The sequence below is a fragment of the Lissotriton helveticus genome, chromosome 1_1 (assembly GCF_964261635.1).
Source record: "Lissotriton helveticus chromosome 1_1, aLisHel1.1, whole genome shotgun sequence".
Classification (NCBI taxonomy): domain Eukaryota; kingdom Metazoa; phylum Chordata; class Amphibia; order Caudata; family Salamandridae; genus Lissotriton; species Lissotriton helveticus.
The window spans coordinates 552481117-552506688 of NC_136057.1; the positions used below are offsets into that span (position 1 = coordinate 552481117).

General features: G+C 43.1%; 1 protein-coding gene across 1 annotated transcript in view; it reads left to right on the forward strand.

Moving 5' to 3' along the window:
* Positions 1–25572, forward strand: part of PIK3C2G (phosphatidylinositol-4-phosphate 3-kinase catalytic subunit type 2 gamma) — a 2201800-nt gene that overhangs the window by 1220430 nt on the left and 955798 nt on the right. The window contains exon 15 of the mRNA XM_078674033.1: positions 3285–3396. Coding sequence (XP_078530159.1) covers positions 3285–3396 — 112 coding nt within the window. The remainder of the gene's footprint in view (positions 1–3284; positions 3397–25572) is intronic.

Below are 25572 nucleotides of genomic sequence, written 5' to 3' on the forward strand. Positions count from 1 at the left end.
TATTGAAAAAGCAATCACAGACATGTTGGTCTGCTGACCCCAGCAGGTCACATCCCCGTGATTTTGCCCAGTCCCAATGAATTAAAAATTGCAACCTCCCTCATGAATATTGATGAGGCAGGTCCATTTGCGACCTACTGGAATTCCCAAATGGTGTCAAACACACTGTTGTACATCATATTTTGAAACTCATAAAATCTGGCAGTCCTACATGTGGCACATGATCATTAAACCGTTTTAACATAAAAGTGCTGAAGTACCTTTGCATCATGTTACGAGAGTACTGGTCCTGAGTTTGACAGTTGTGAAGTGGTCTGTTAATGTATGTTTTGGTGCTCATCCAGCTTTGGGAGGTGGGATTTAAGGCACGGTGCTTCAGTGAGTTGGGTCTGTTGAGTCTGCTAGATAAGTGAGGACTGGAGAGGGCTGGTTTGGTATGAAATAACCTTATAAATTAATAGCCATTTAGCTGGATTCAGAGTGGAAGGAAAAAGTGGTCTTTCAGTGGATCAGATCCTATCATTTTTGCTTCAAACCAAATGACCTAATGCTAAGCAAGGTCAATTTGGCAGCTGATCTCTACAACTACCTTCTCTTTTTGAAGTCTTTCAAGCTTTTGCAATGTTCAGATCCACAACTATTTGCTTCTTTTGAGAATTGTTCCTGAAATTTCATGAAAATTAGGTGAAATTGCATGATTAGTATGACATTGAGTCCCCCCCTGCCTCACCTGAGAACACCTTAATCATGCAGTCTTGAGGGAAGTAAAATAATACACAACTTTTCATAATGCACAGTTTTGATATTGTTTGTGTATTTCAAGAGCAAGAAATGTGCATATTACTTGAGCATCAACTAAATTTGGCACTTTCCCAGCATACAGCATCCATTACTCCTAGTTTCTTTTTGTGGAAAGAAAGAGCTCTGACTATTGCAACCATATCCTCCTCAGTAAATTGCAAGTACCAACTTACGATATCTGGAAAACCTGTATTACATGCAGAGTTTTTTTGCCCATAAGAGCCGTAAATGTCATACAATAGAGAATAAAAAAACTACCTCAACAATTAGGAAATTAACATTACCTGTATTGATTTATTTAGTAGGATATTTATCTGGACAGGGTGACCCAATATACCTTCAAGGAACTGGGTACTGTAATCTACATGAAAAATATGTTCATGGAGGATTTACTTAGACACAACTTTATCTTATAGCACAGCAATTGTGTATAAAGAAAACAGTGACAAAATCGTGTAGACATAAATATATACTTTTTATTTGAAATGCATCAACGAAACACTAAATCCATTATACACAATTTACGTCCAAATAATTTTTTTTGATTCAGCAATACATCAACAAACTCACACTGACACCACCTTATGATCCTTATATACACATTCATTACAGTTTGAGGATCTAGGAAAGCGCAAGGATCCTCCTATGTAGGTCCACTGAACACTAGTACATAAAATATACTTCATCACATTTTTAAATGAGGGATTTCAAAGGACCATGTGGTGTTATAACTGTTATTAGAGAGGACAAATTGTTGAGGTTTCGGTCTCATTTGGTGCATCAGGTCTGCAAAAACATCCTCAGGACCCAGTAATTCCCAATGGTACTGCCACAAAAACCAATAAAAGGAAAAATATAAAAAAAACACCTACCTCTATGTAATGCTATGCATCGCTAGCCCACAATCCATCACTAAAGTAACAAAATTTAAAAACCACTTCATAAAAAAAGAAATGTGATGTGTATTTTATGCACTTGATATGGACTAGACATTGATAAACAGTATATGTTTATGTCTACACCATTAAATCATTGTTTTCTTTAAACATGAATGTTGCCCTGATGGAATTGGATCAATTGTTTGACCAGCACAAAGATTAAGTTGTGTGGCAATAAATCCTCCAGGGACCTGTTTTTCTTGTAGACTTCTTTAGTTGGCTGCAGCAATCCCATTCCATACCTGCCAGGGTGGGATTAATGTAATTACAGTTCTACATTCCATTAATTATTCAACTAGTTAAACTGACGTAGAGCTGAGAATCCATGATTTTGGGCACTGCACTCATCTGGTGAGGGAAAATCACTGTTTAGATTACATTTCTGAAGTTTGATTTAGAAATTAGGATTTTCTTCTATGTAAAACAGAGTGCTGTTACCAAGCTGTTAGAGTATATTTTGACGTTTTTTTTGTAAATGGCAAAGAAGGCTTCACAATCTTCTTTGCGGTGAATTAAGATCACTAGCTGGATCACTTCAGCAACAACAATGTCTGGTACATGCTGCCAATTTTCAGTAGAGTAGCAGGTGGTGACCAATAGGGAAAAATATTCCTCAAAGTTTGTGCAGATATTCATTAGGACTTTGAAATCAATGATAGTGAAAGCAGCAGAGAGATCAAGTATGAGATCAACATGAAATAGTTATCAAGAGAAGGCATAAACAAGAAGGCTAGATTGAGTGCTGCCTTTGATGTAAACTGATTCAATGATGTGGTGTTTAATGGTGCCCTATGTTGCAGGGGTCAATGAACATTTCCTTAGTGTTTTTTGGATGTGACGCCACAAAGAATTAAGTCCAGAAGAAAAATATTGTTTGGGTAGTCAATGGGGAAGGATGATGAGGCTAGTGATCACGTTGATGAACGTGATAAAGATATTGTTAGCCACATAAGTCCATAGATCAGGTTGAGTGTTGCTGTCTGGGAGCCAAAAGGGGGCAATGGCAAAAAGGATTTTTTTTAGAAAGTTCCAGGTTAAAAGTTCTTCTGGAGGGGAAGTTAGATGCTATTTTTGGCCAAGCATCTATAAGACCTGGCTCTCCAATTCTGCTTTTCCTTTGCCTGTCTTTCTTATGACTCTACCAAAGGTGCAAACAAAATGGAGCATGCTGATGTCAGATATATGTAGGATATGTTTACCCCTGCTGTGACTCTGGTATTCTAGCCTAAGTGTTCTTTCTCATTGTTGCCACTCACCTCCAATCGTACAAATCATTAGAGCTGAACTATCTACCACCTGGCTGAATGCAAAAATCAGAGGTGGGTTTACAGTAAAGTTGAAAGCACACGTTAGGAATATGAAATAGTGTTGTCATAGCGAAGGTACAATAATTGCACTATATTCATTATATTTTTTCAATCTCTGAAAATTGCTGCCTTCATTATTTAGTTTGCTATATTATATGAAACAAACGTATGAGATGGTTCAAGGACTTTTTGATCCTTTCCTAGAAACAGACTAACAGTTTTTCTTGTCATCCCATAGACGTTTAATTCATGGAACAAAGCTTATGGGCCTTGCATTGCACAGCGAGCTCCCTGCAGTTATCACACCTGGAGCTTTTGATTTAAGCGTCCAAGCACTTGTAACCTTACAGGTAAGGAATCTGTTCTAATACATCATGAGTACACCTGGCATTTTACTAATTAGAAAACATAAGATACAAGGCGTGTGTTGACCTGCCAGCAAGACAATGAATATGGTGTAGATTGTTCAACATGGGCCCATTGAACATCCAGAAATAGACGAAAACATTGTTCACAATTTGAGCCGAAATAATTGTTAATGGTTTTATGCTAGCGGGCTAACCTTGCACTAAATAAATATGTAAATAAAGAGTTACGCATGGCAAGCATTAAAGATTTATTCTTTTGCACTGATTGGTGAACTTGGACACCTTTCCCCGCAAAGTTTCACTGTGGTATAGAAGTAGCCGGCTCGCCTACTTCCATTCATTTTGGTTTTTACGTGATGTGCAACTTTTCATTTTAGATTTCCACAGTCCAGATTGTGCTCTCTAAATATTATTAACCTTTTATCACAGTTTGTTCATTTTTGCCTCCCTCCTCCATGCCCCTTTTGCGATTTTGTCTCTCTTACTCTGGATCTAAGGACCAGATGTATCAATATTGGATTTTGCGATTCCATAATAGCGAATTTTACTGATTCGCTATTATGGAATTGCAAAATGTATGGAGGTTTTCCAATAATAATTGCGATTCTTACATATTCCTTATTTACCACTCGCAAATTGAGAGTTGCAAATAAGGAATTGCTTCCCATTCATTCCTATAAGCCTAGAGGTCCTTTGGAATGAATGGGAGTTGCATGCTCGATTTGCGAGTACCCAATAGATACTCGCAAATTGCGCATACAATTTCAAGTGTGCAAGGGGGCCATATGGACACCCTGTTGCACCCCTGAAATATGCATGTGTGCACATGTGGCGCACATACATGCCCTGAGGGCATGTATGTACGCCGCATGGCACCTTGAAAAATGCAAAAAAGTGAATTTTTCATGAAATTCGCATATTACCACCAACTTGAAGTTGGTGGTAATTTGCGATTCCTTAAAGGCAGGTCGCAACTTTTTTTTGGCTTACTCCATTTCATTTAAGGAATTGCAAATTGTGATACCTTAAATACATTCGCAAAATAGGGAATCACAGTTTTTGCTATTCCCTATTTTGCAAATGCCCTTAGGGATGATACATCCCAAAATGCTTTTTCCCATTCGCAAACAGGTAGATTCTGCAAATCGGCCCATTTGCGAATGGTAAATACGCTGATACATCTGGCCCAAAATCTCTTGAGTAAAATTAAGTGCTGGTCCCCAAAAATTACTGCAGGTGGACTCAGCCTACAACTCACATCTCCAAATAAGCAATGCCCAGCGATGACCTTTAATTAACCCTGAAATCTCCGGAATGTCCCTGATACCTTTGAATAATTATGCTAAGTCACCATACACAAATCCTATTTTGTTCCTGGTTATTTGCACTCTTCGTACGTACACACTTCCTGTATTTGTTTTACTTCGCCAACGCATAATCACTTGAACACTAAGCACTACAATGTTCTGCTACCCAAGTTGCATTTGCTGTTCCTTGACAAGTGCAATGCTAAAAATATTCAATGGCTATTGAATAAGTCCATTGTTTCCATACATAACCTTTCACCCATATTGTATATGTTACAGATGTACTGGCTATTATTGTAGAACATCTAACACCTGGAACAGAGCTCTGTGTTTTATTAATTTATATATTGTTTGCAGTTGTTTGTGGATGGCTTAACAGGGATCCTTTATCTTATTCAAAAGAAGATGTTTTGAGATGTGGTTGTTGAGTACTTTCTGGAATTTTAAATTGAACTCTCAAAACTTGGAATGGTCCTTTCCTTGAAGCCTCTGTTCATTGAGGTACAGGATACCTGGAGCACTTCATTGAGCTGCTTTGAAATACTGAAGGCCTTACAATGATCCATTTCTTGCTCTACAGCCTACACAAACTTAGAGCCAGGATCCCATTTTTGAAGAAATCACACAGTCTGCCATGCAGGCTCCATCTTGATAACTGGGCAAGTTAGTGCATATGGTCCAGCTATCACTGCTCACAAGCAGAAAGTGGTTATTGCATGTGCTCTAGGCAGAGTGATTTAGTAAAAAATAGACAGTTATTCCCTTTTCATTCTTTCATGATATGCCCCTAATTGTGCATACCTTCAGCTCTTGATTGGATCCGGTGGCAACATTATTTCCAAAAGAAGACAGGACATTGGGGTTTAGGTACGTAAATTCTAGTGGGTTAAGTTTTCTTTTGATCATGAAGGTCCAAGATGGCCGACAGGTGAGGAGCTACGGCCGGGAGCTCCCGGCTTGGGATCGCCTTTTTGGCTTAAATCCTCAGATTCCCACCTCCTCCTTGGACCCCACTGCTCACCTGTGATCTTTTTTACCGGCGGTCCTCGTTGCTCTGGGCTCCCGCTTGTGGACTCGAGATTCTTGGAGTTGGAATGTGATTGATGCTTTTCTTCTATGGAGACCGAGCAGTCATTACCAATGCCCGGTTTAGCTGCCCGCCAGCTATAGGGGAGATTGGCTCCGGTTTCTCGCCGCGGCCATCACCTACCCAGCCAGGCATGGGGCACAGCTCTCCTCGCATCTCCACAACTTGTCTTCTTTCTCCCCCGCCATTCGTCGAGTCTTTGATGACCTGTGGTCGTCTGAGTCATTCTTGGCAATCCCGATGCCTGATTGAGCTCTCCAGATGGCCGTCGGTGAGCGAGTATGAGGCTCTCCCCTCCTGGACTTCCCTCTGCCTCTGGACTCGATTGCTGCTGCCAGCCCTACTGTCAGCCCTCCGGTTTTGCCTCCCTTTGGACGTCCGATGCCGATGCCTGTCTTTCCTGCCCTGGTGACCCCACTGATCGATGCTTGCCTTCCAGACCAGGGCTGCGATTTCCTGGCTCCTGCTGCCCCTCTCCAGGGCTGCAGCTGGAGTGTGTGGATCGTTCCACCCCGTCGGAGCTTCCTCCAGAGTGCCGTGACGCCGGTGCCCTGCCTTTCTCTCTTCAAGCTTGTTCTCCCTCTTTCATGCTGTACGCTTCCTCTGGACACTGTAGCTGCTTTTCCCCTCCCAAGCTGGTGCCTGTACTGACTTCTTCCCCACTTTAAAAAACTTACGAGGGAACAATGATTTCCAGCCTTTCCCCCTTCTACTTCAGGTGACTTGCCCTCCTCATTCTGCCCTGCTCTTGGGGTAGGTGTTCCTTTTTTGATTTCTGAACAGATGTGCTCCCCTGCAGCCCGCCATTTTGTTATGTGATCCTTGGGGTCCTTGACCTGATCCCGCCATCTTGCGGTTCCCTTAGACTTCCAGATTGTTCCTCTCAGCTTGGTTTGCTCCTCTTCTGCCATAAGGACCTTTATAATTCCTCCAGTAACCGATATTAACTGTATTTTGATGCAATGTTTTTAATCACTGTTCATCCTCTTGTATTTTGCCCCTTTTCTCCTAAACCCTCTCCCTCCTCTGCTCCATTGTTTCTGTTTTTCCTGTTCGCAAATTGCTCTAGTATCTTATGTAACAGAATATTGTTTTGTTCTCAACCTCATGTAAAGCGCTCTGATGCCTCCGGGTCTAGCCAGCCCTATATAAAACTCATTAAAAAAAATTGTTGTGAACCAGATCCTCCAAAAATTAACATAAACATTCTTTTTGATTCTTTACAGAAGTCTGAAAGTTTCACTCTGATCATGAAGTTCCTTCGTTAGTTGCTTCTTGACTACCAATTTAAAATCATTGGTTTAGTCATGTAAGTGGTCATGTTCTTACTCCCAGTTCGTGTTCTATCCAAAGTAACAGGCCGCTACTTGAACAAATGAATGATTTAATAATGTGCTTGAATCACCCCAGCCGTGGTATCGCTACGCAGCAGTCAATTCAAAAGGCTGGACATAAAGTCCAAATAATAAAACAGTGCTGTTTTTGATGCTTTCCAAAACTTGCTGTAGTCAGGGGAGGTTTGAACTGAGAATGGTAGTCTGTTTCACTGGGTTTGGGCCAGGTAAGAAAAGATCTGCCACCCCATTTAGAATGTCGAATACAAGGGACCACTGCTTACTGCTCACTGGAACGTAAATTTCTAGTGGGGTGATAATCTTTGAGTCTCTGGCAAAGGTACTTAGGACCCCGTTACCCTACAGAGCAGGGTAGACTATACATTTCGAATACAACTCTTATGTTTACTGGGATTCAATGTAAAGATTTTGAGAGAGTAGCGGAGGACGTTTCAGGTGGTCAGTTACAGATCATATGTGCTGCTGTGTTTGTACGACCTGCAATTTTGACAATAGTGAATCATTGGCAGCGGCCAGTAAAGCATTGCCATAATCCAGCCAGCTCACAATAAGAGCCTGTACTAGTGTCTTTCGGGCAAACAGAGGGTGGAATGGCAAAACCTTCTTCAGCAATTGTAACATATGGAAACAAGTGTCAGTTGAAGATAGAACTATCCAGCAGCTCCACCATCTACTCACACTCTCGAGATACTTACGTGCGGCACGAGCAGACACTTAATCCCACATCTCTACAGGGCGATGCAGTCGGACACCAAAGATGCTCCTCACCGTGCCCTGGCAGCCTGGACTCCAGACTTTGACAAACCGATTGAAGACGCAGACTGGGGGCATGCATGCAATCTCACATATAAAGTTTCCAGTGATGCCCGCTTTCATCTGATACATTATCATTTTCTAAAGAGAAATTATTTGACACCCAGTCACCTCCATAAAATAGACCAGTCCCGCCCAGACACACTCCCATGCTATGACACTAGTAGGGCCTTCCTGCACTTGGTGTGGTCATGTGACACAATATACTCCTTTTGGCAGCATGTGGTGGAAAAAATGGTGCACTCTATGCAGCTGCATATTGAACTGATGCGCCAATGTTGCCTTTTGGGGCTATTTAAATGCCAACTGGGTCAGAAGATGACATATACATTCAGTCAGTTGGCAATGTTGTTGGTGCGTCGTACAGTAGCTACCACATGGCTCTCCCAACATACCCCGACAATAGTGCTGTGGCATAAAAATGTGGCTGAGAGGGCCCTTACCGATGAGGTACATATGTGGCTGAGTAAAAATGACAACAAACTCGAAGACTTGCTAAACACGTGGCGCCTGTTGATAGACAAGCTCTTATCCCCCACCTCTAATGAGAGATCGGATACGGACTCGGGCACCTATATCGAAGAGGCCACACATCAACATGAAGACAAAATGGGGGGGAACAAAACGGTATTTCCGATTGATTATGTATGGTACTATCTGGACCGGGGGCCAGTGACACATCACGCATTCCTGGGGAAGAGGGAATCTCACTCTTGTTCCTATGCTACACTGGTGTGCTCCATGATAACCAACCCACTGTAATTTGTTTATGACTGCATGTTATGACCAAATGCTTTCTGATTGGCAGTTGCATGTTTGGTAAAATGAAAAATAACGTTTAAAAAAAAAATTATAATAATATTATAGTAATGTATAATTTTATATGGTTGTTGATTTTATTGAAGGATTGGATGAGTAGGGTTTTTAAATTGTTAATTTTCATTTAAAAATGTGATATTTATATTTATTTACATGTCTATTACGTTTGTTCTTACAAACCACATTTGGTAGTTTCTTTATTTCAACCTATGCAGAATCAGTACAAAGGAGTCTGTCAAGAGGGACATAATAAATAACAGTGGTATGACCAGTCAAAATCAGCTGAAATCTTATCATTTTAGCCCATAGTGTGGCAACCATTTCCCTCAGACTTTCCTATGTTTATGTGAACAACCTCTAAATATGTAGATTAGTGGCACACCAGTCCATTCCTGCATGCCAGCTTGCCAGGAAAGGGGTTGGGCGGAACACCAGTGTTTGGGAATGTTTCATTTGCTAAGTACTGTCCCGATACCTAAAAGGGTTCGATCACCCCATAAGTCTCCGAAGTCTTCTATACTACCAAGTAGAGTGATTCTTGGGGAGGAATCCACTGATTGTCCAATCACCTGTGAGAGTGAGGCAAACACCTCCCACAAGTAATGATGGGGCATTTCAATAAAATGTGATAGAAATGAGCCTCCCTACTCCAATAATGGCTGGGGGTGGGGGTGGTAAGTTTGGTTGCTCACCATAATTTCTGGTGTGTAATGTAGGCCTTATGCAGGTAGTTGAGTTGGAGTCTGAAGGGGATCATTATGACTCTAGGAGACATACTGGTGTCTCTCCAGTCCAAGTCATTGAGGGGTCCCAGCCACTCTTCCCAGCATGTTTTAAGATTAGTGAGGGGCTCTGGAGAGCTGAGGATCATGGACTGGTAGATCTGGGAGATGCTTTCTTTTCCCATGGGACCCATTGGAAGGTTTGCTTCGAACGGGTTACATTTGGGTATGGTATCAAGAAGCAGCAGATGGGAGTGTAGAGCAGGTCGTAACTGTAAGTAGCGAAAAATTGGGATTTATATCCTGAATATTACACTGGAACATCATGGAAGGATTTTAAGTGAGAGCCCTGCCAAACATTCCCAAACTTAGAATTTCCAATAAGATCCTATTGATCGAAGCCCTCCAGCATTGTTGTATTTGTGTAACCAGTTACTTCTCCATAGGGGGTTCCGAGGTTAAGCTTGCTATCACAATCAGTCAATTTTAGTGCATATCGCCAGGCCCAGAAATCTACCTTCGTGAGATCTGGAAGAGATTGAGGGATGGGGCCCTGTCGGATATGCCTGGTATATTGTATCATCCGATCCATGCCACTTCAAATCGGAATGCGTAATCTCCTGCTCATCCAGTATTTACTGTTAGCAGCGGGGAGGCCCAGTAATACAGGCTGACATCCACCATACACCCCCCTGTTGTATGGTGAGCAGACACATTTGCTTAAGACAATTCTCAAATGGCAAATAATTTCCTTGCATGTTCAATACACTTTTAAATGATGTAATAAAATTAAATTTTGTATTAGAAGGTTTATAGAGGGATTGGTGGTTAGTGCTTAACTAGAATACATTTAACTTGATTGATTTTTGTTTTATCTCAATGTTTATATATTTTCAATGTATACAAAGTTTTATTCATGGGTTTTGGTAAACTATTTACCTTTTATGAATAGTTTTGTGTATTGGTTTCTAGGTCGTTAATAATATTTTTAATGCTCATGTTAAATATTCTTACTTAAAAAAAATGAAAGGTTGAAAAGTGTGGTGTGGTAATGTGTGGGTAGTGTTTTTTTTTTTAATTCTCTAACTAAATTTACCATTTTTATAAAAAGTTTAACTTTTAGGTTTTGGTAAATTATTTTATGTATTTTATACGAATTCTGTTTTATATTGGTGTCGGTGCTTAAAGTTATTTTTAAAGTGCATACTTTTTATTGTTACTTATTTACTTCATACAAACTTTTAAAGGTTGAAATTTATGGTGTGGGAATGAGTGGGTAGTGGTTTATTTAAAAATGAACATTTTTATAACAGATTTTAACTTTTTAACTTTGTTATTTTGGGAGTGGTTGTCTGATACTGTTTATCCTAGGTATTCAATTTTTAAAATGAAGAATAATTCTGTTATGTTTGTTTAAGATTTTTGTATTCTTTATATATATTTATAATTTTAAACGATTTACATTCACAGAATTATATTTAAAGTTGATTTAATTTGTGTTTTGCATTTAAACCCCAAAATATGTGCATTTTTCTCAGTGTGTTAGACCCCATCAATGTATACATTTTAAAGTTTAAAGTATGTTAGACTGGACTTAGCATAGTAAAGCTGGAGTCAGAGTAAATATGACTGTCCAAATGCATATGAAGTATGTGGTGTCTTATTCATTATTATGCATTACAATGAAATGTTTTCTAGAAGAAATAATATTATATGTATTGTAATTTTGAATGTACAACTTCGTTTTTTAAATGATAAATATGTATAAGTTGTGTATTTTTAGAAAACATATTTTGAAACGTAATAAATGTACATTCATATTTATTTGTGCATGTTATATATACAAATATTCATATTTGAAATATGTTATTAAGAATAATTTTTACTTAAGCTATACATATTAATTACAAATACATATTTATGCATATCACTGTGATGTCAATATTTTGGACTACATTACATACGTAAAGTATGAAAAATGTCAATTTGTTTGTGGTCTATGTTTTCACAATTATATTTGTGTAGCGCATTACATTTGTGGTTGATATCTTCTTATATATCCTAGTTAAATACGTCCTATGCCAATGAGACCTATTTTCTTCTGTTTGGGCACGTTTGAGCAACTCCTTGGTAGTTTAGTAGCTTAAAGGAATATCATTCCTCATCATTTATTGTTAGTTGGTAATAAATGTTTTCTACATATGAACACGGTATGGATCTTTCAAATATAATATTCTTTTAAATGTTTTTTTAGTTTAAATCATTGTTTTTATGCTTGTACCCCCTAACACTTCTTGAGACAAAGTTTTGTCTTTGCCCATGTTACTAAAGGAGGTGAACAAAATCTTTGTTTTACATCTGAAAGTTCCCTTGGCTGTATTGGTGTGGGGGATTAGCTGCAAAATCTATAAATATCATTAGCCCCATGCCTGACACACTCACTGGAAATCCTTTCAGATTGATTGAAGTGTGTACCTTCTATACATTATTGCTGTTAAAGTTAAGCTACTCTTAAGTACTGCTTCTTTAGGCTCTCTCTGCTTTGCAGCATTCAGCAAGTGTATATCCCTCCAAAGCAATGCATACTTCAATGACATGGGAATGCATCCACAAATATATTGGTACTGGCAGCTCTGTTTAATTACCTTTACCAGTAATGTTCTCTAAATAATTTGGGAGATGCAATGCACATCAGTGTGCCTCACCAGTTCCTAAAGATATCATTGTTGTTAACATCTTACATATGGCAGTCATAAGCTACAGAGTACTAGGACTGCCTAAAGGTAACCTAATGAGATAGACAGATAATATGGAGACGAGAACACAGCTTCTCGCTGGCTGGTCACAAAGATCTGCTATCCTTTCTATGGGTTTGCTCTTCACTTTTTCCTCTAAATTAATCACTTGCTCCGAATCAGAGGGATCTAATAAGAAATCTGTATTTGCTTTTGCTCTATCCACTCAAGCAGTATCATTTGATGCTTACCCAACCTGAATTTCAGGGACTTCAAAAGAGTGCAGGTAAGTGTCTTCCAACATTCACTTAGCCTGCAAGGCACACAACAATGTGTCCCAAGCTGCAGTGAAATGTGCTGTCCAGGAGTTTGTAAATGGTGCTTCTCGCTGGGAGCTGTGTGTTGTCACCATTTATTTGTTCTGTCAGCTTTGCCAGATTACACTGGTACTGCATACAAAGTTAATGGGTGCTATTATGGTCGTGAGGTGCAGGTTATATTAGGATTTGCATGTTGGCCAATTAAGAGTCATGCTCTTTAAACTGGTAACAAATTATACTAATCTTGATTGCATTCTTTAGTGACTGCAGGTTCTTTGGCAAGTGAGGATAGTAACAGTCATGCTGTGGTGCTTGAAACTGGGCTGACAGCTGTATGTGAGTAACTGAGTGATTACTTTGCACGGGATGCTGCACAGACACTTGACAGCTCTATTTACTGTGGCTTCCTGACCCAGTCTGGCATTCACATTTATCCCCAGACCTTTTCTTTCCTTTCAGCTCTTCCTTCATCTTTTCCATAAAGAAAGGGGGAAGTTTTGACAGTACGTAGCTGTGCTGCCTATGTAAATTGCCTCCATTTGGCTCTTTCCACTGCAGCACAGGCGTTCACGGTCAGTTTGTGCATTCCCTCATTCATCTGATGAATGATTCCATTGTATTTCTTTCTGGCTTTACTAATATTCAAAACAGTACTCAAAGCACACTATTTTTACCGTATTAACCCTTTTACTGCGGCGGAAATTCCGCAGCGGTGCGGCACCTTTGATGAGTGGGCGGGGTGGCGTCGGCCAATGGACGTTCGCAGCACTACGGAGTTAGTGTGCGCGATGGCCGTTGGCCAACAGAAGCACGCAACGGGTTAAGGATTTCTCTTGATATTGATGCCCTTTTGTAGAACAGCATCAATATTTATGCCAATATTAACCTCTTCACTGCTAGGCCTCCCCCCTCCCCCATGGTAAACCTTATTTGGGCTATTTGGGGTATTTTGAGCTTCGGCCCCTGTAACATTTTATCCACATAAGGCTTTTATGCCAAATTTGTGTCGTTTTCATCCAACATCTTTAGGATTCTAAAAGTCCCCGAGGTTTGTGGATTCACCTGGAGAGAACTGAGAAATTGGCAAAAATACAGCAATTAAAAAAAGAAATTTAATGGGAAAGAAGTGCTTCAGAAGAAAACGTCATTTTTTCTCCCTGCAAAAGGTATCCACAAAGGGCTTGTGGTGCTAAAATCACCATCTTCCCAGCTTTCAGGAACAATCAGACTTTTGTCCGCAACCCAAACTTTTCTACACAGTTTTGGCGTTTTACTGGAACCTACCCTATTTTTCCTGTTTTCTGTCCTTTTTTGAACATCCTTCCAGTTAGTAGCAGTAATGGGTGTGGAAGCAATAATGGAAACCGGACAACTATACTTTTCTGAAAAGTAGACACAGTTCTAAATTCGGCAAGGGTTCATTTGTGTAGATCCTTCAAGGTTCTTCTAAAGAAACTAACAAAAAATATTGATATTGAGTTGAAAAAAACAGCCATTCATGCCAACATTTTCACATGTAACTTCTTGTAAGTATGGCAGATTTTTGAAAGCAATATACTGTTATGTCTGCTGTACTCTTCTGGATGCGGAATATATTGGACTTGTAGGTTCACCAAGAACCTGAGGTACACAGAGCAACATAACTGAACCGCATCTTGCAATGGTTTATCATTTTGTACTTGGTATATAGTGATTTCTTTGGTAAAATACAAAGAGTGAAAAATAGGTACCAAGCAAACCTATATATTTCCAAAACTGGAACGAAATATAGAGTTTAGAAGCAGTGGTTATTTGCACATCTCTAAAATGGTGGGTACCCATACATGCATGTGAATTAGAGGACATTTTTCAAAATGACTTATCTTTTACAAATTGTCTTACATTTAGAAGGCAGAAATGCAAAGAAAATCAATTGGTAATAACACTACTATTCTGTGTTTCCCTAACTCTCCCAATAAAATGGCATCTCACTTGTGTGGTAGGCCCGTTACCTGCAACAGGAAATGGCCCAACACGCAACGTGGACATATCACATTTTTCCACAGAAAACTGACCCTTTATTTGCAATGTGCCTAGCTGTGGATTTTGAGCTCTAGCTCAGCCAGCACCTAGGGAAACCTAGCAAACCTATACATGTTTCAAAACTAGACACCAGGGAAATCTAAGATGGGGTGACTTGTGTGGCTCTCACCAGGTTCTGTTACCCAGAATCCCTTGCAAACCTCAATCTTTTGGATAAAAAAAAAAATTCCTCATATTTTTGTGATAAAAAGTTCTGGAATCTGTGTGGATCAACATACTTCTACCCACCCAGCATTCCCCCAAGACTCATGATGAAAATAGTACATCACTTGTGTCGATAGGCCTAGTGCCCGTGACAGGAAATGGCGCAAAACACAACGTGGAAAGAGCACATTTTTCCACAGAAAACGTACCCTTTTTTCCCAATGAGCCTAGCTGTGGATTTCGGTCTTTAGCTGAGCCGGCACGTAGGAAAGCCTAGCAAACCTGTACATTTTTTAAAACTAGACACCCGGGGGAATTCAGAATTCCTGTCCATGTTCCGGAAGCAATTACCTTCTTTGCACCCTGAGGAAAAGAAGGAACAACCTCCTTAATGTTAAAATACCTTACTTACCTCTGAGCCTTGGCAAATAGAGATTTTCACCATGCTCAAAGAAATGATGATAATCTACAAAACGTGAGAGGCTAAGGAGGATGAACCTTGTCTCATTTTCCTCAATTTCTCATTAAAAGGGTCTCTTATATAGATTGGGGAAACTTAAGTCTGATCTCAAACTATTCATCCCAAAAGAATTCAGAGAACAAATTCTTTTTTTTCATTCAGAACTACTGGCTGGACACACAGGGGCAGAAATAATATCCCAATTTGTCCTGAGATACTTTTATTCGCGAGGTATTCATGCAGAGACAAAAATTGGATTGTCAAGAGTGTGAGGTTTGTCAGCGAAAAAAGCCCTATAGACCTCCCTCAGTTACTCTTCAACCATTACCTATAATTGGCATACCATTTGAGCATACTGGAATGTATTTGATTGGTCCCTTCCAGAAGACCAAGAGTGGTAATACCTATGTCCTTGTAGTTGTCGATCAGGCTACTCTCTATCCTGAAGCAGCTCCCCTCAAGGCAGCCACTACAAGGAACATTGCCCATGTTCTCAATTAAATATTTTCCAGAATAGGCTTCCCTTAAGAAATCATTAGTGATCAAGGTACTCCCTTTGTCTCCAAACTAATACTAGAAATATGCACTACTCTGGGCCTCACTCCCCCTAATACATCTGTATATCCAGACTGAAGGGGTTAGTAGAACATTAAAATGTTTTCCTCAAACTCACACTTCAAAAATGCTTCTAGGAGAAAGCAAACATTGGGACCTCCTCCTTCCATTGGCTCTCTTTGTCATCAGAAGACAGGTTCAAAGCAGTTTAGGCTGCTCCTCGTTTGAGCTTTAGTATAGTTGACAGCCCAGAACCTTACTCGAAATGACCAGAGAAGCCTAAGAAAAGGATCTGGTAAACAACTGGGTCCTTATTCTAATTCCCTCCTCTAATAAAAAAAAAGATGGCTGAATGGAAAGGCCCTGATAAGGTAGCAGACAAATTAGCCGAAAACCACCTACGAAATAAAAATTGGTCCTTCTAAGTATAGAAAATACCATATAAGTCTTTTTTTTGTAAATGGTGGAGACTCCCACAAAAAAAGGATATTTTCTTAAAAAAGATGTTTCTCTAAACAGCACAGTTAAGGAATTAGTCATTAATGATGAACTAAATAAAAATAAAAAACAAAAAGATTAACTTGCCTCTGTCTTGCAATATTTCTCAACAATCTTTTCTGATTCTCCTGGTTGTACCAGGTTGGCAGAACGTGCTATCACTACCGACAAAGAAATGGTGGTCTGACAAAAACCTAATAGAATACCGGTAGACAGGGGGGCAGTTAGTAAACAAATATGCGCTACAAAGGGTAGTGATTTGGCACACCAAGAGTAACTGGTCCTCCCCAATTGTACTCATCCCTAAACCAGATGGCTCTATATATTTCTGTATAGATTTTAGGGCAGTCAATCGAATATCTAAATGTGATGCCTATACCCTTCCCCAGGTGGATGAACTCATTGAGAAGTTAGGAGAGGCTAAATGCATCCCCACATTAGATTTAGCAAAAAGGTATCGGCAGTACCTTTAAAAAAAGACCAGGAGAAAATGGCCTTCTCCACGCCGATTGTCTTTTTGAATTTTCTCTCTTACCTGTAGGCCTACATGGGACCCCTACAACCTTTCAAAGGTTAATTAATGAAATACTCAAGATTCATCAAGCCTACTCATCTGCTTATCTGGATGCCCCACTTGGGAGATGCATCTTCAACATCTTGAATCTATACTCAGTGAACTACAACTAGCTTGATTACATGTTAATGCAAAACATTTCTATAGTGAGTTCACTAAAGTAAGGTAGTCAGGCTACATATTGGGAAACGGACTGTTTTAACTGCAGTAGGAAATGACCCACGCTATCACAGACACCCCTTTTCCAAAAACACTGCAAAGAAATACGGCCTTTTTGGGTATTATAGAAAGTTTACTCCCTGTTATTCTGTAATAGTAGCTCCCCTCACAGACCTTTAAAAAAATGCATCAAAACAAAGTCACCAGAATCCTCCAGTAGCAGCTAAAGAGGCATTTCTGGAACTCACAAAAACTATTACCTCTAGCCCCATCCACTTCTCCTGACTTCTCTAAAACATTCCTCCTTCAAACTGATGCCTCTGATGTTATGGTGGGGACTGTTTTTTCACAAAATAATGATGATGGTCTAGACTAACCAATCCTATTCATAATTCAATAACTCTTTCCCTGCAAACAGAAATATTCTACAATCAAAAAGGAATGTCTCGCTATTAAGTGAAATATTTAAAAACTGAGATACTGCCTGGCGGGCCATCATTTCATCCTCTATACGGACCATTCCCCTTTAACCTGGATAAGTAGGACCATGGCTAATGACCCAGGGTCCTTCGATGGTTTCTCTCCCCCCAGCCCTTTCAATTTGAGGTCCGTCATTGGTGCGGGAAGGCACATGCTAATGCTGACTTCCTCTCTTGGAGGGGATCATCCGTTACGACGCAGTGTTTACACCGCACTACCATTACAACGCTGGTTTTACAACGCAAGTCGTTACCACGACTTGCGCTGGAGTGCGCTCTAGGCTAAGGAATAGTAGATTTACTATTCCAACACCTTCCCTGCTGTACGTAGGCTGGTGCTGGAATAGTAAATCTTACTATTCCTAAGTCCAGCACCCCACAGCGCAAGTAACGTAACGACTTGCGTTGTAAAACCAGCGTTGTAAGGGTAGTGCGGTGTAAACACCGCGTTGTATTGACATACAACCCTCTTGGATGCCTCTTTTCCTTTGAATGGGAAAATCTTAGGGGGGATATGTGGACCTGTACAGGATTTGGAGGATGGAGATATCCCTTGGCACGTCATTCATACCTCTCCCTCACCTGAACAATATTCTTTCTACCCACAGCCAAAGCATAGCTCTGACTCTGCTTCTCAGGAGAGTGTTGGGCAGGGTCTTATAAGAAATAGCGCACCCGTTGACCACGGTCATGAGGCAACCCAGGAACCTATAAGAATGCGAAGCGGTCCCCTTAAAGGACTAGATTCGGAAGCAAATCAGGAAGAGAGAACAAAAAGGCAGCTGGCGAACTGGAAGTTGTAGGTGTAACACACCACTTCGAGGAGAACGCAAACCCAAAACCCACCTGGTTACTCTCCTAGGACAAGAGAAGAGGAGCTGCCCGAGGGTTCACAGCCCTGAGACCGACACCCTTGGATCCATCGACCGGTACCTGGACAACAAAACTAGAGAGGACGCCAAGAACCTGTCCGGACCGGCATCCTTACATCAAGACAGAAGCGGAAGGCTTAGGCAGAGCCCCCGGTCAGACTTACAGCCTCACCACGTTGTGAGGTACAGGGCCGGATCTGGGGAAAGTGGGAGGGAAGGGTGACATAACGGTTCTCTATCTCTCTATGTGGATTTTTCCCCTCTTCACTTCTTGAAGTTTTTGTTTCTTGCTACACGCATGTGTACAAGCATAGCAAACACTCATTCTAAAAGTTGTAAAGTATACCTTGAATGTTTAAAATCTTAATTTTAAAAGTGAAAGGAATTTGTGGTGTCAACAAAGACCTTCTGCTCCAGTTACGTTTTTCTTCCTTTCCATCTGCGACATGCTAAATTGTTTTCAACCTTTTTTTTATTTTTTTACTTTGTTTATTGGGTTTTATGGTGTTATACAGGGTACAGAAATAGTGATGATGGGTTCAGGTACATTTTGTAAATAGAGTCATGACGAGCAAGGTTCATAGGCAATATATCATATCCATTGCGGGCATTGACAATCACAGTTCATAAATAGCACTTGCCAAGGTGTATACAGTAAATTAACATCATTTCCCAATCTATTCTCCTACAGCTCTGCCAGTGCGTCATCCCGCTTTTTGCAATCACATTATAACATAGCCACAGTTGCGCCACACATAAGTAGTCTATGATGCAAGGGTACCAGGCTCATCCCGCGCTAGCATGTAACATTTCAGGGGGGCCCAGATGTCAGTCGGCCTGGAAGTCACTGGTAGCAGTTCAGCATATGTCAGTAATTGTTCTTGGCAATAAATAAGGTCGCTCAGCCAGTCTTTAAACTTAGGTGCTCTCCCCCTACCCCATCTGCACGCTACTCGTCGTTTAGCCATAAGTAGAGCAAATGCAACGAATTTGCGATTTACTGCCGGTAACGGTGCCACGTGTCCCAGAAGTGCAAGAACTGGTGTTGGTGTAATGTCAGCATTAGTCATTGTGGACAAGGCCCTGAATACTTGTGTCCAATATGCGTGGATGCTCTCGCATCTCCAGGCAAGATGTAAAAAATCAGCTCCTGGCGCATGGCATCTATCGCAATTATCCGAGTCGAGTTATGTCTATGCATACGTGCAGGCGTATGATACAGCCTATGCAAATATCTATAATGTATGATTCTGGGCTTACTGTTTGCAGAAACCCGTTCTGTCTGTTGTGCACAGGAATCCCACTGGTCATCAGTTAGTCATTCCCAGCAACTGATCCCAGTTAGCACGGGCGATCGGGGCTGGACGTTCTTGTAGCCCATGCACGGTGTTATAGATCACGGACACAACTTTTTTTGCCTGTTCTCCCTTAAGAATCCTCTGCAGGGGCTCGGAAAAGAGAGGTTCATTAGGAAAGTCCGGAGTAATAGTTCTCAGTCCCTGACGAAGCCTAATATATAAAAAAAATCAAGGGTCGTTCTCGTTACTCCCGCGAATATATGATCAAGCGTCCTGAATTTGCCTTCATGATAAAGATCTCCCCAGTTCACGACCCGGATATGCTTCCTTAAGTTATAAAAGAGGGTCTCTTGAAGTAGGGGCATACCAGGGTGGTAGACCAGTGGCATCAAGGGGGAATACAGCATGGCCGTGTCCAGCATCTTCCCCAGCTTTGACCATGCATACACTGTGCTCATAAGTGTGGACGGCGTCTTATCCCTGCCTTCTAGTGGTGGATATAATGCCCCTTCTATGGGAACTGGTGAAGCTAGCCAATGTTCTGCTGCCACCTGAGGCATGTTCCGGGGCTGGTGTATCCAGGAGAATGCGTAGTGGGCCTGTGCGCTATAGTAGTACAGTTCAAAGTCGGGAATCCCGAATCCTCCCTGATTATATGGGCGGGTCAGCACCTCCCATGCAAGCCGTGGGCATTTACCCCCCCCACACCGAGCGGGTCAATTCGGATCGCAAGAGTTAAAAAAAATACCTCCCTGGGTGAAAGGGTATATTAAGGAAGAGATCTAATAACTGCGGTAAAATAACCATCTTGATTAGGGATGCCCTCCCCGCCATTGACAGCGGCAGCGTAATCCAGCGTGAGATTTTATCTGATATCCGGGTCATAGTCGTCCCGTAATTCAGCCTAATCAACTCGTCCCTATCTCTGCATATGCGAATACCCAGATATTTGAAATCGTCATCACACCAGGGTATGGGGTAATCCATATGAAAGGCTGTCGTCCCCGTAGTGAGCGGGAAGCAACAAGATTTACTCCAGTTGATCTGGATGCCAGACATTCCACCAAATTTTATGAATTCCCTCAATATGGGATTCAGATTTTGCTGTGGGTCTCGAATATATAGGGTAATATCATCTGCATATAATGATATCAATATTTGTCGCAGGTTGCATCTTAGAGCTTTATCGTTGTGGTGTTGTCTCAATTTAGCCGCTAGAGGCTCGATCGCAAATAGTAGAGGCGACAACGGGCACCCCTGTCTTGTGCCTCTCGAAATGGGTATTTCATGGGACAATTTCCCATAGACGAGTACTTTAGCCGTGGGAGTGTCATTCAGGAGTCGAATCCAGGAGAGGAATATTGGGGGGAATCCCATACGTACCATCACTGCGAACAGGTAGTCCCACTCCAGGGAATCAAAGGCTTTTGTGGCATCCAGGAAAATGGCTGCCATAGGTAGGTCGTCAGAGACATTATTTAATACAGTAAAAAAGGTTCTCAGATTATGAGACGTTGCCCTGCCGGGCACGAACCCTGACTGGTCAGGAAGTATCAGATTCTCCATAAGGAGACTGAGGCGCGTCACTACAAGCTTAGCCAGGATTTTGACGTTGCAGTTAAGCAAAGTCAGCGGTCTGTAAGAGTCACAGTGCCGCGGAGATTTACCCGGTTTTAGTAGAGAAGTGATGAGGGCCAATCGCATAGAAGGGGGAAGATGACCCATCTCCAGCACGTCCTTGTATATCTCTCTCAACACGGGGGCCATAAATTCAATATAGGTTTTATAAAATTCAGCCGTTATCCCGTCTGTGCCGGTGGCCTTGCCAGACTGCAGATGCATTATGGCATCCCGTACTTCATCCAGTTCGAATGGGGTATTCAAGAAACGCTGTTGGGCGTCACTCAGCCACCCTAGCGTCACGTCACTCAGGTATCTAGAGAAATCTGGTGCATGAGTTCTTGCATATGTATATAGGGCCGCATAGTGTTGTGTAAAGGAGTTCAACATATGCGTTGTATCCCTATATACATTCCACTCATGGTCTTCTATTTCCAACACCACATTCATGGGTCTTTCTAGTCTAACCGTCACAGCAAGAGCCTTCCCTGGCCTCTCGCCCTCTCCATACTTCCTTGCCGTCCAGTATTTCCCCTTGAATTTGGATTCCCTATCCGCTTCTTCTTTGTACTCCGTGACCTTCTCTCTTATTACTGAATAGATGTCACCTTCTGGCCCCTCCCGCAGGGAATTTTCTAAGGTTTTTAGCTCCCGTTCAAGGTTAGTTAACGTTCTCTGAATGCTTTTTAGTACCCCAGCCCCCTTCGCAATGCATAGTCCTCGCAGCGTAACTTTGAAAGCCTCCCGTATAGTCTCCACATTAGCAACGCTGTCCTTATTCCGCTTGAAGAAGTCCAGTACCTCTTCTCTGAGTTCCTCCTGAATCACTGTGTCTAGAAGCATAGTGGGTTGTAATCGCCAGCACGACCCTTGTGGTCCCAGTTCATCACCAGTTAATGTGAGTCGTACCGGCGCGTGGTCCGAATACGTCCTGGCTAGGTGTGTTACTGTCGTGAGTGCTGGGCACATACCTGCCGATATGAATATATAATCTAGTCTGGCCCACGACGCAGCATGGGCCGTGTAATGTGTACCTTCGCGGTCATCAGGATGTAAATGTTTCCAGGCGTCTATGAGCGAATGATCCTGCAGTATTGCATGTAACTCGGCACGTGCGCGGGTGTAATGGTGTGGGCTGGGATGTGAGCTATCGACCCCAGGGTCTCGTGACACATTGAAGTCGCCGCCCCATATGATATGATCCGACCCTACGTTTACAATAGCAGCCCATAGTTCGTTAAAGAATACAGGGTCATCTTTGTTCGGGCCATAACAGCATACCAGTGTAATTGACAAGTGTCCCATCCGCCCCCACATCAAGCAGTATCTGCCCTGTGTATCGTTTCTCGTACCCACGGCATGAAACTGAGGTCGTTTCTTAATGAGGATGGCAGTGCCTCTGGCATAAGTGGAATATGTGGAGAATGTTGTGTGTTCCACTCCCGTCTCCTCGCCCAACATCCTGATCGGCTCTGGGGGGTGGGCTTAATCAAGGGAGGGAAGTGGTGCCTGGAATACGTTACCACCAGCAGTCCAATACCCGTCCATGGTATCTCAATCTCGCAGCTTCACTCAGCCGCGATATGAGTTCTTTTCGGTTCTGCACATGCAATGTCTCAATGTTCAAGTGGTGCGCGGTCATCCAGACTCTCCGTTCAGAGTTCGTCATCTCTTTGCTGTTCTTCCTGCTGCTGCATCCCATTACGGCCCCCATTCCCACGGTGTGCTCGACGCAAAGTCTTCAGAAAGTCATCCACTTGTTGCGAGTTGGTGAAGAAATGTTGCTTCCCCTTGTGTGTTACTCTCAATTTTGCAGGATATAACAGTGCATAGTCGATTTGCACTGCACGCAGTTTTTTCTTCACTTCCATAAACTTGCGGCATTGTTCTTGCACCATCGGCGTAAAGTCTGGGTATATGGAGAAGGCCTCACCGTCGTATGACAAATCCTGGGTATTGCGTGCTGCTCGTAGTGCCACATCGCGGTCCCGATAGTTGAGGAGCTGCGCAATGATGGGTCTCGGCGGGGCCCCAGGTTTGGGCCGTGGTCCAAGCGAACGATGCGCCCTCTCCACTATATATTGCTTGGAGAATGCTTCGGACCCTATTGCAGACAGGAGGAGCTTTTCGACATAATCTTCCATGCGCCCCGTGTTCGTGGACTCTGGAACGCCCGTCACGCGTATATTATTACGCCTGCTGCGGGCCTCCAAATCCTCGTTCTTCGTGGCAATGACTTTAAGGATATTGTCCATTCGTGCAAGCTGTGTGGTATGTGCGGCCGTGGTGTCATCATTGTCGGATATCCTTCGCTCCGTCTCTTTGGTTCTCTCTTCATGTAGGTCCAATTTATGTACAATAGCGTCCATTCTGGAGGACATACGGTCCACTTTGTCTACAACAGTAGCGAAGCCCTGTCTCATCTCTTGTACCAACTGCTGTATGTCTATGCTGGAAGAGCTTGGCCCAGCCCCCGTCGTCTGCGGACTGGCGGGCCCTCCAGTCTCCAATGTCGGTTTCGATCCCTTTTTTTCAGTCGTGGAATTGGAAGTGAGCTTCGGCTGGCGATTGTCAGGTTTACCCATAGTTGGGCTGGTTCTGGAGCCCGGATCGTCAGGCGCTATGCGGTAGGTACCTTGTCGCTGAGTAGGGTTGGGTCCTCTTTTCATAGGCGCAGTGGCGTCCGCCCGTGCCCCCCGGCAGATAGGCGGTTGCGATTACACGATGCAGTTGAGGCACTCGCCAGCCAGGTCCGGGCAGAACACTACGTGGCAGCCTTTAGTCTTGTATATGAGTGGGCCCGGGCGGCAGAGGTCCGAGTTCCAGTGCCACTCTCGAATTGGCAACGCGGCGTGTTATAGATTTCTCTGAAGTTGGAGCCCCTCACCTCTGCCGTATAAACCAGTGTCTTCGGTGATACAGCTATCTCAGCTGTGGGACAGCTATCATCTGGTGCCGCAGGTATGCATCTCTCACCTTTGGGCCGGACTTGTTGTCTACAATGCCCCGGAGGACACTGCACTTGGCGTATTCCGTGATCTCCCCTACTCAGGTGCCGTCGCCTCCCTCAGGGGGGGGAGGGGTGTCCGCAAGGTGCAGTCCGGTCTACTAGGGGTGTCTTGGGTGTGGGGTCCAGCCCTCCTCCCGCAGCCTATGCACTCCCGCAGCCCCGCACTGCCTATGTTGGTGTTCCGCATATACAAGGCTGGGTCTCCCTTGACCTATCGCATACCTGCTGAGCAGCGGACTGCTGCTGGATCTGGCAATGTCTATAGCGCTCTGTAAGTCTGGGTGGTGGAGCGCTGTAAATTGCACCAAAAGACTTCTCGCCGCCTCTTGAGTCCCGAATTCACCCACCTTCAGGCAATCGGTAGCGCAACAGTCGGCCGTCCCACCGGGGCGCCGTGGAGTAGTTAGCCCCCACCTCCACCGGCCGTCGCGTTTCACACAGCCGGTCCCAGTGGGGGATGTCGGATCTCTCGCTCCACGTTCGCGCTCTGACCTTTGTTCTCGGTCCTGGCCGGTGCCACAACTTCCTCCGCGCCTGCCGCTGCAGCCATGCCAGGCAGTGTTCCCGCAGCCGGCAAAGCCGGTTCCAGCCTTTCTCCGGCCCCGACTAGAAAGCGCCCCCCCCACTCTCGCGGGCAGTGCCGGGGCTCCGTGGACGTCACAACCCACAGTCGGTTGGCTCTCGCCTCATCCCTGAGGCATATATAACTCTGCTCCGTGGTCAGGCGACAGTGCTGAGCCGTCCGAGTCGGTCTTTTTCTCTGAGGCCTGCGCGCCTCGTGGGAAGCCACGGGCTGGCATAGTTCCGGGTTCCCGATCTGCCGGAACCCCAGGTTCCTCCGTAGTCCTCGGTCAGCTCCTCTTTTGCCTCTCACTTCGTCCTGTTGAGTCGGAAATCCTCCAAACTTTCGCCGAGTGTGGAACCAGGTATCCTGTACATTTATGCGCGTTTATATCGGGTTTGGTGGGGGATTTGTAGGATAAAAGTAGGATTATTAGCCAGGCTTGCCGGTGCCTCACTCACATGTGGCCATTAAGCATGCGCGCCCTCTAGCGCCCCCCAAATTGTTTTAAACCTCGGGTGTGAATCTCCATGGGAATGGCCTTCTCCCATTATACCAGTCTAAAGAAAAGTGACTTACCCCTGGCATCTATTTCTTCATTTGAGGCTGTGTTGAGACTAGAACACAAAGACCGAAAAGTCTAGAAAGAGAGAAGAAGAAAAAAACAAAGAAGAGACTGCATAACTA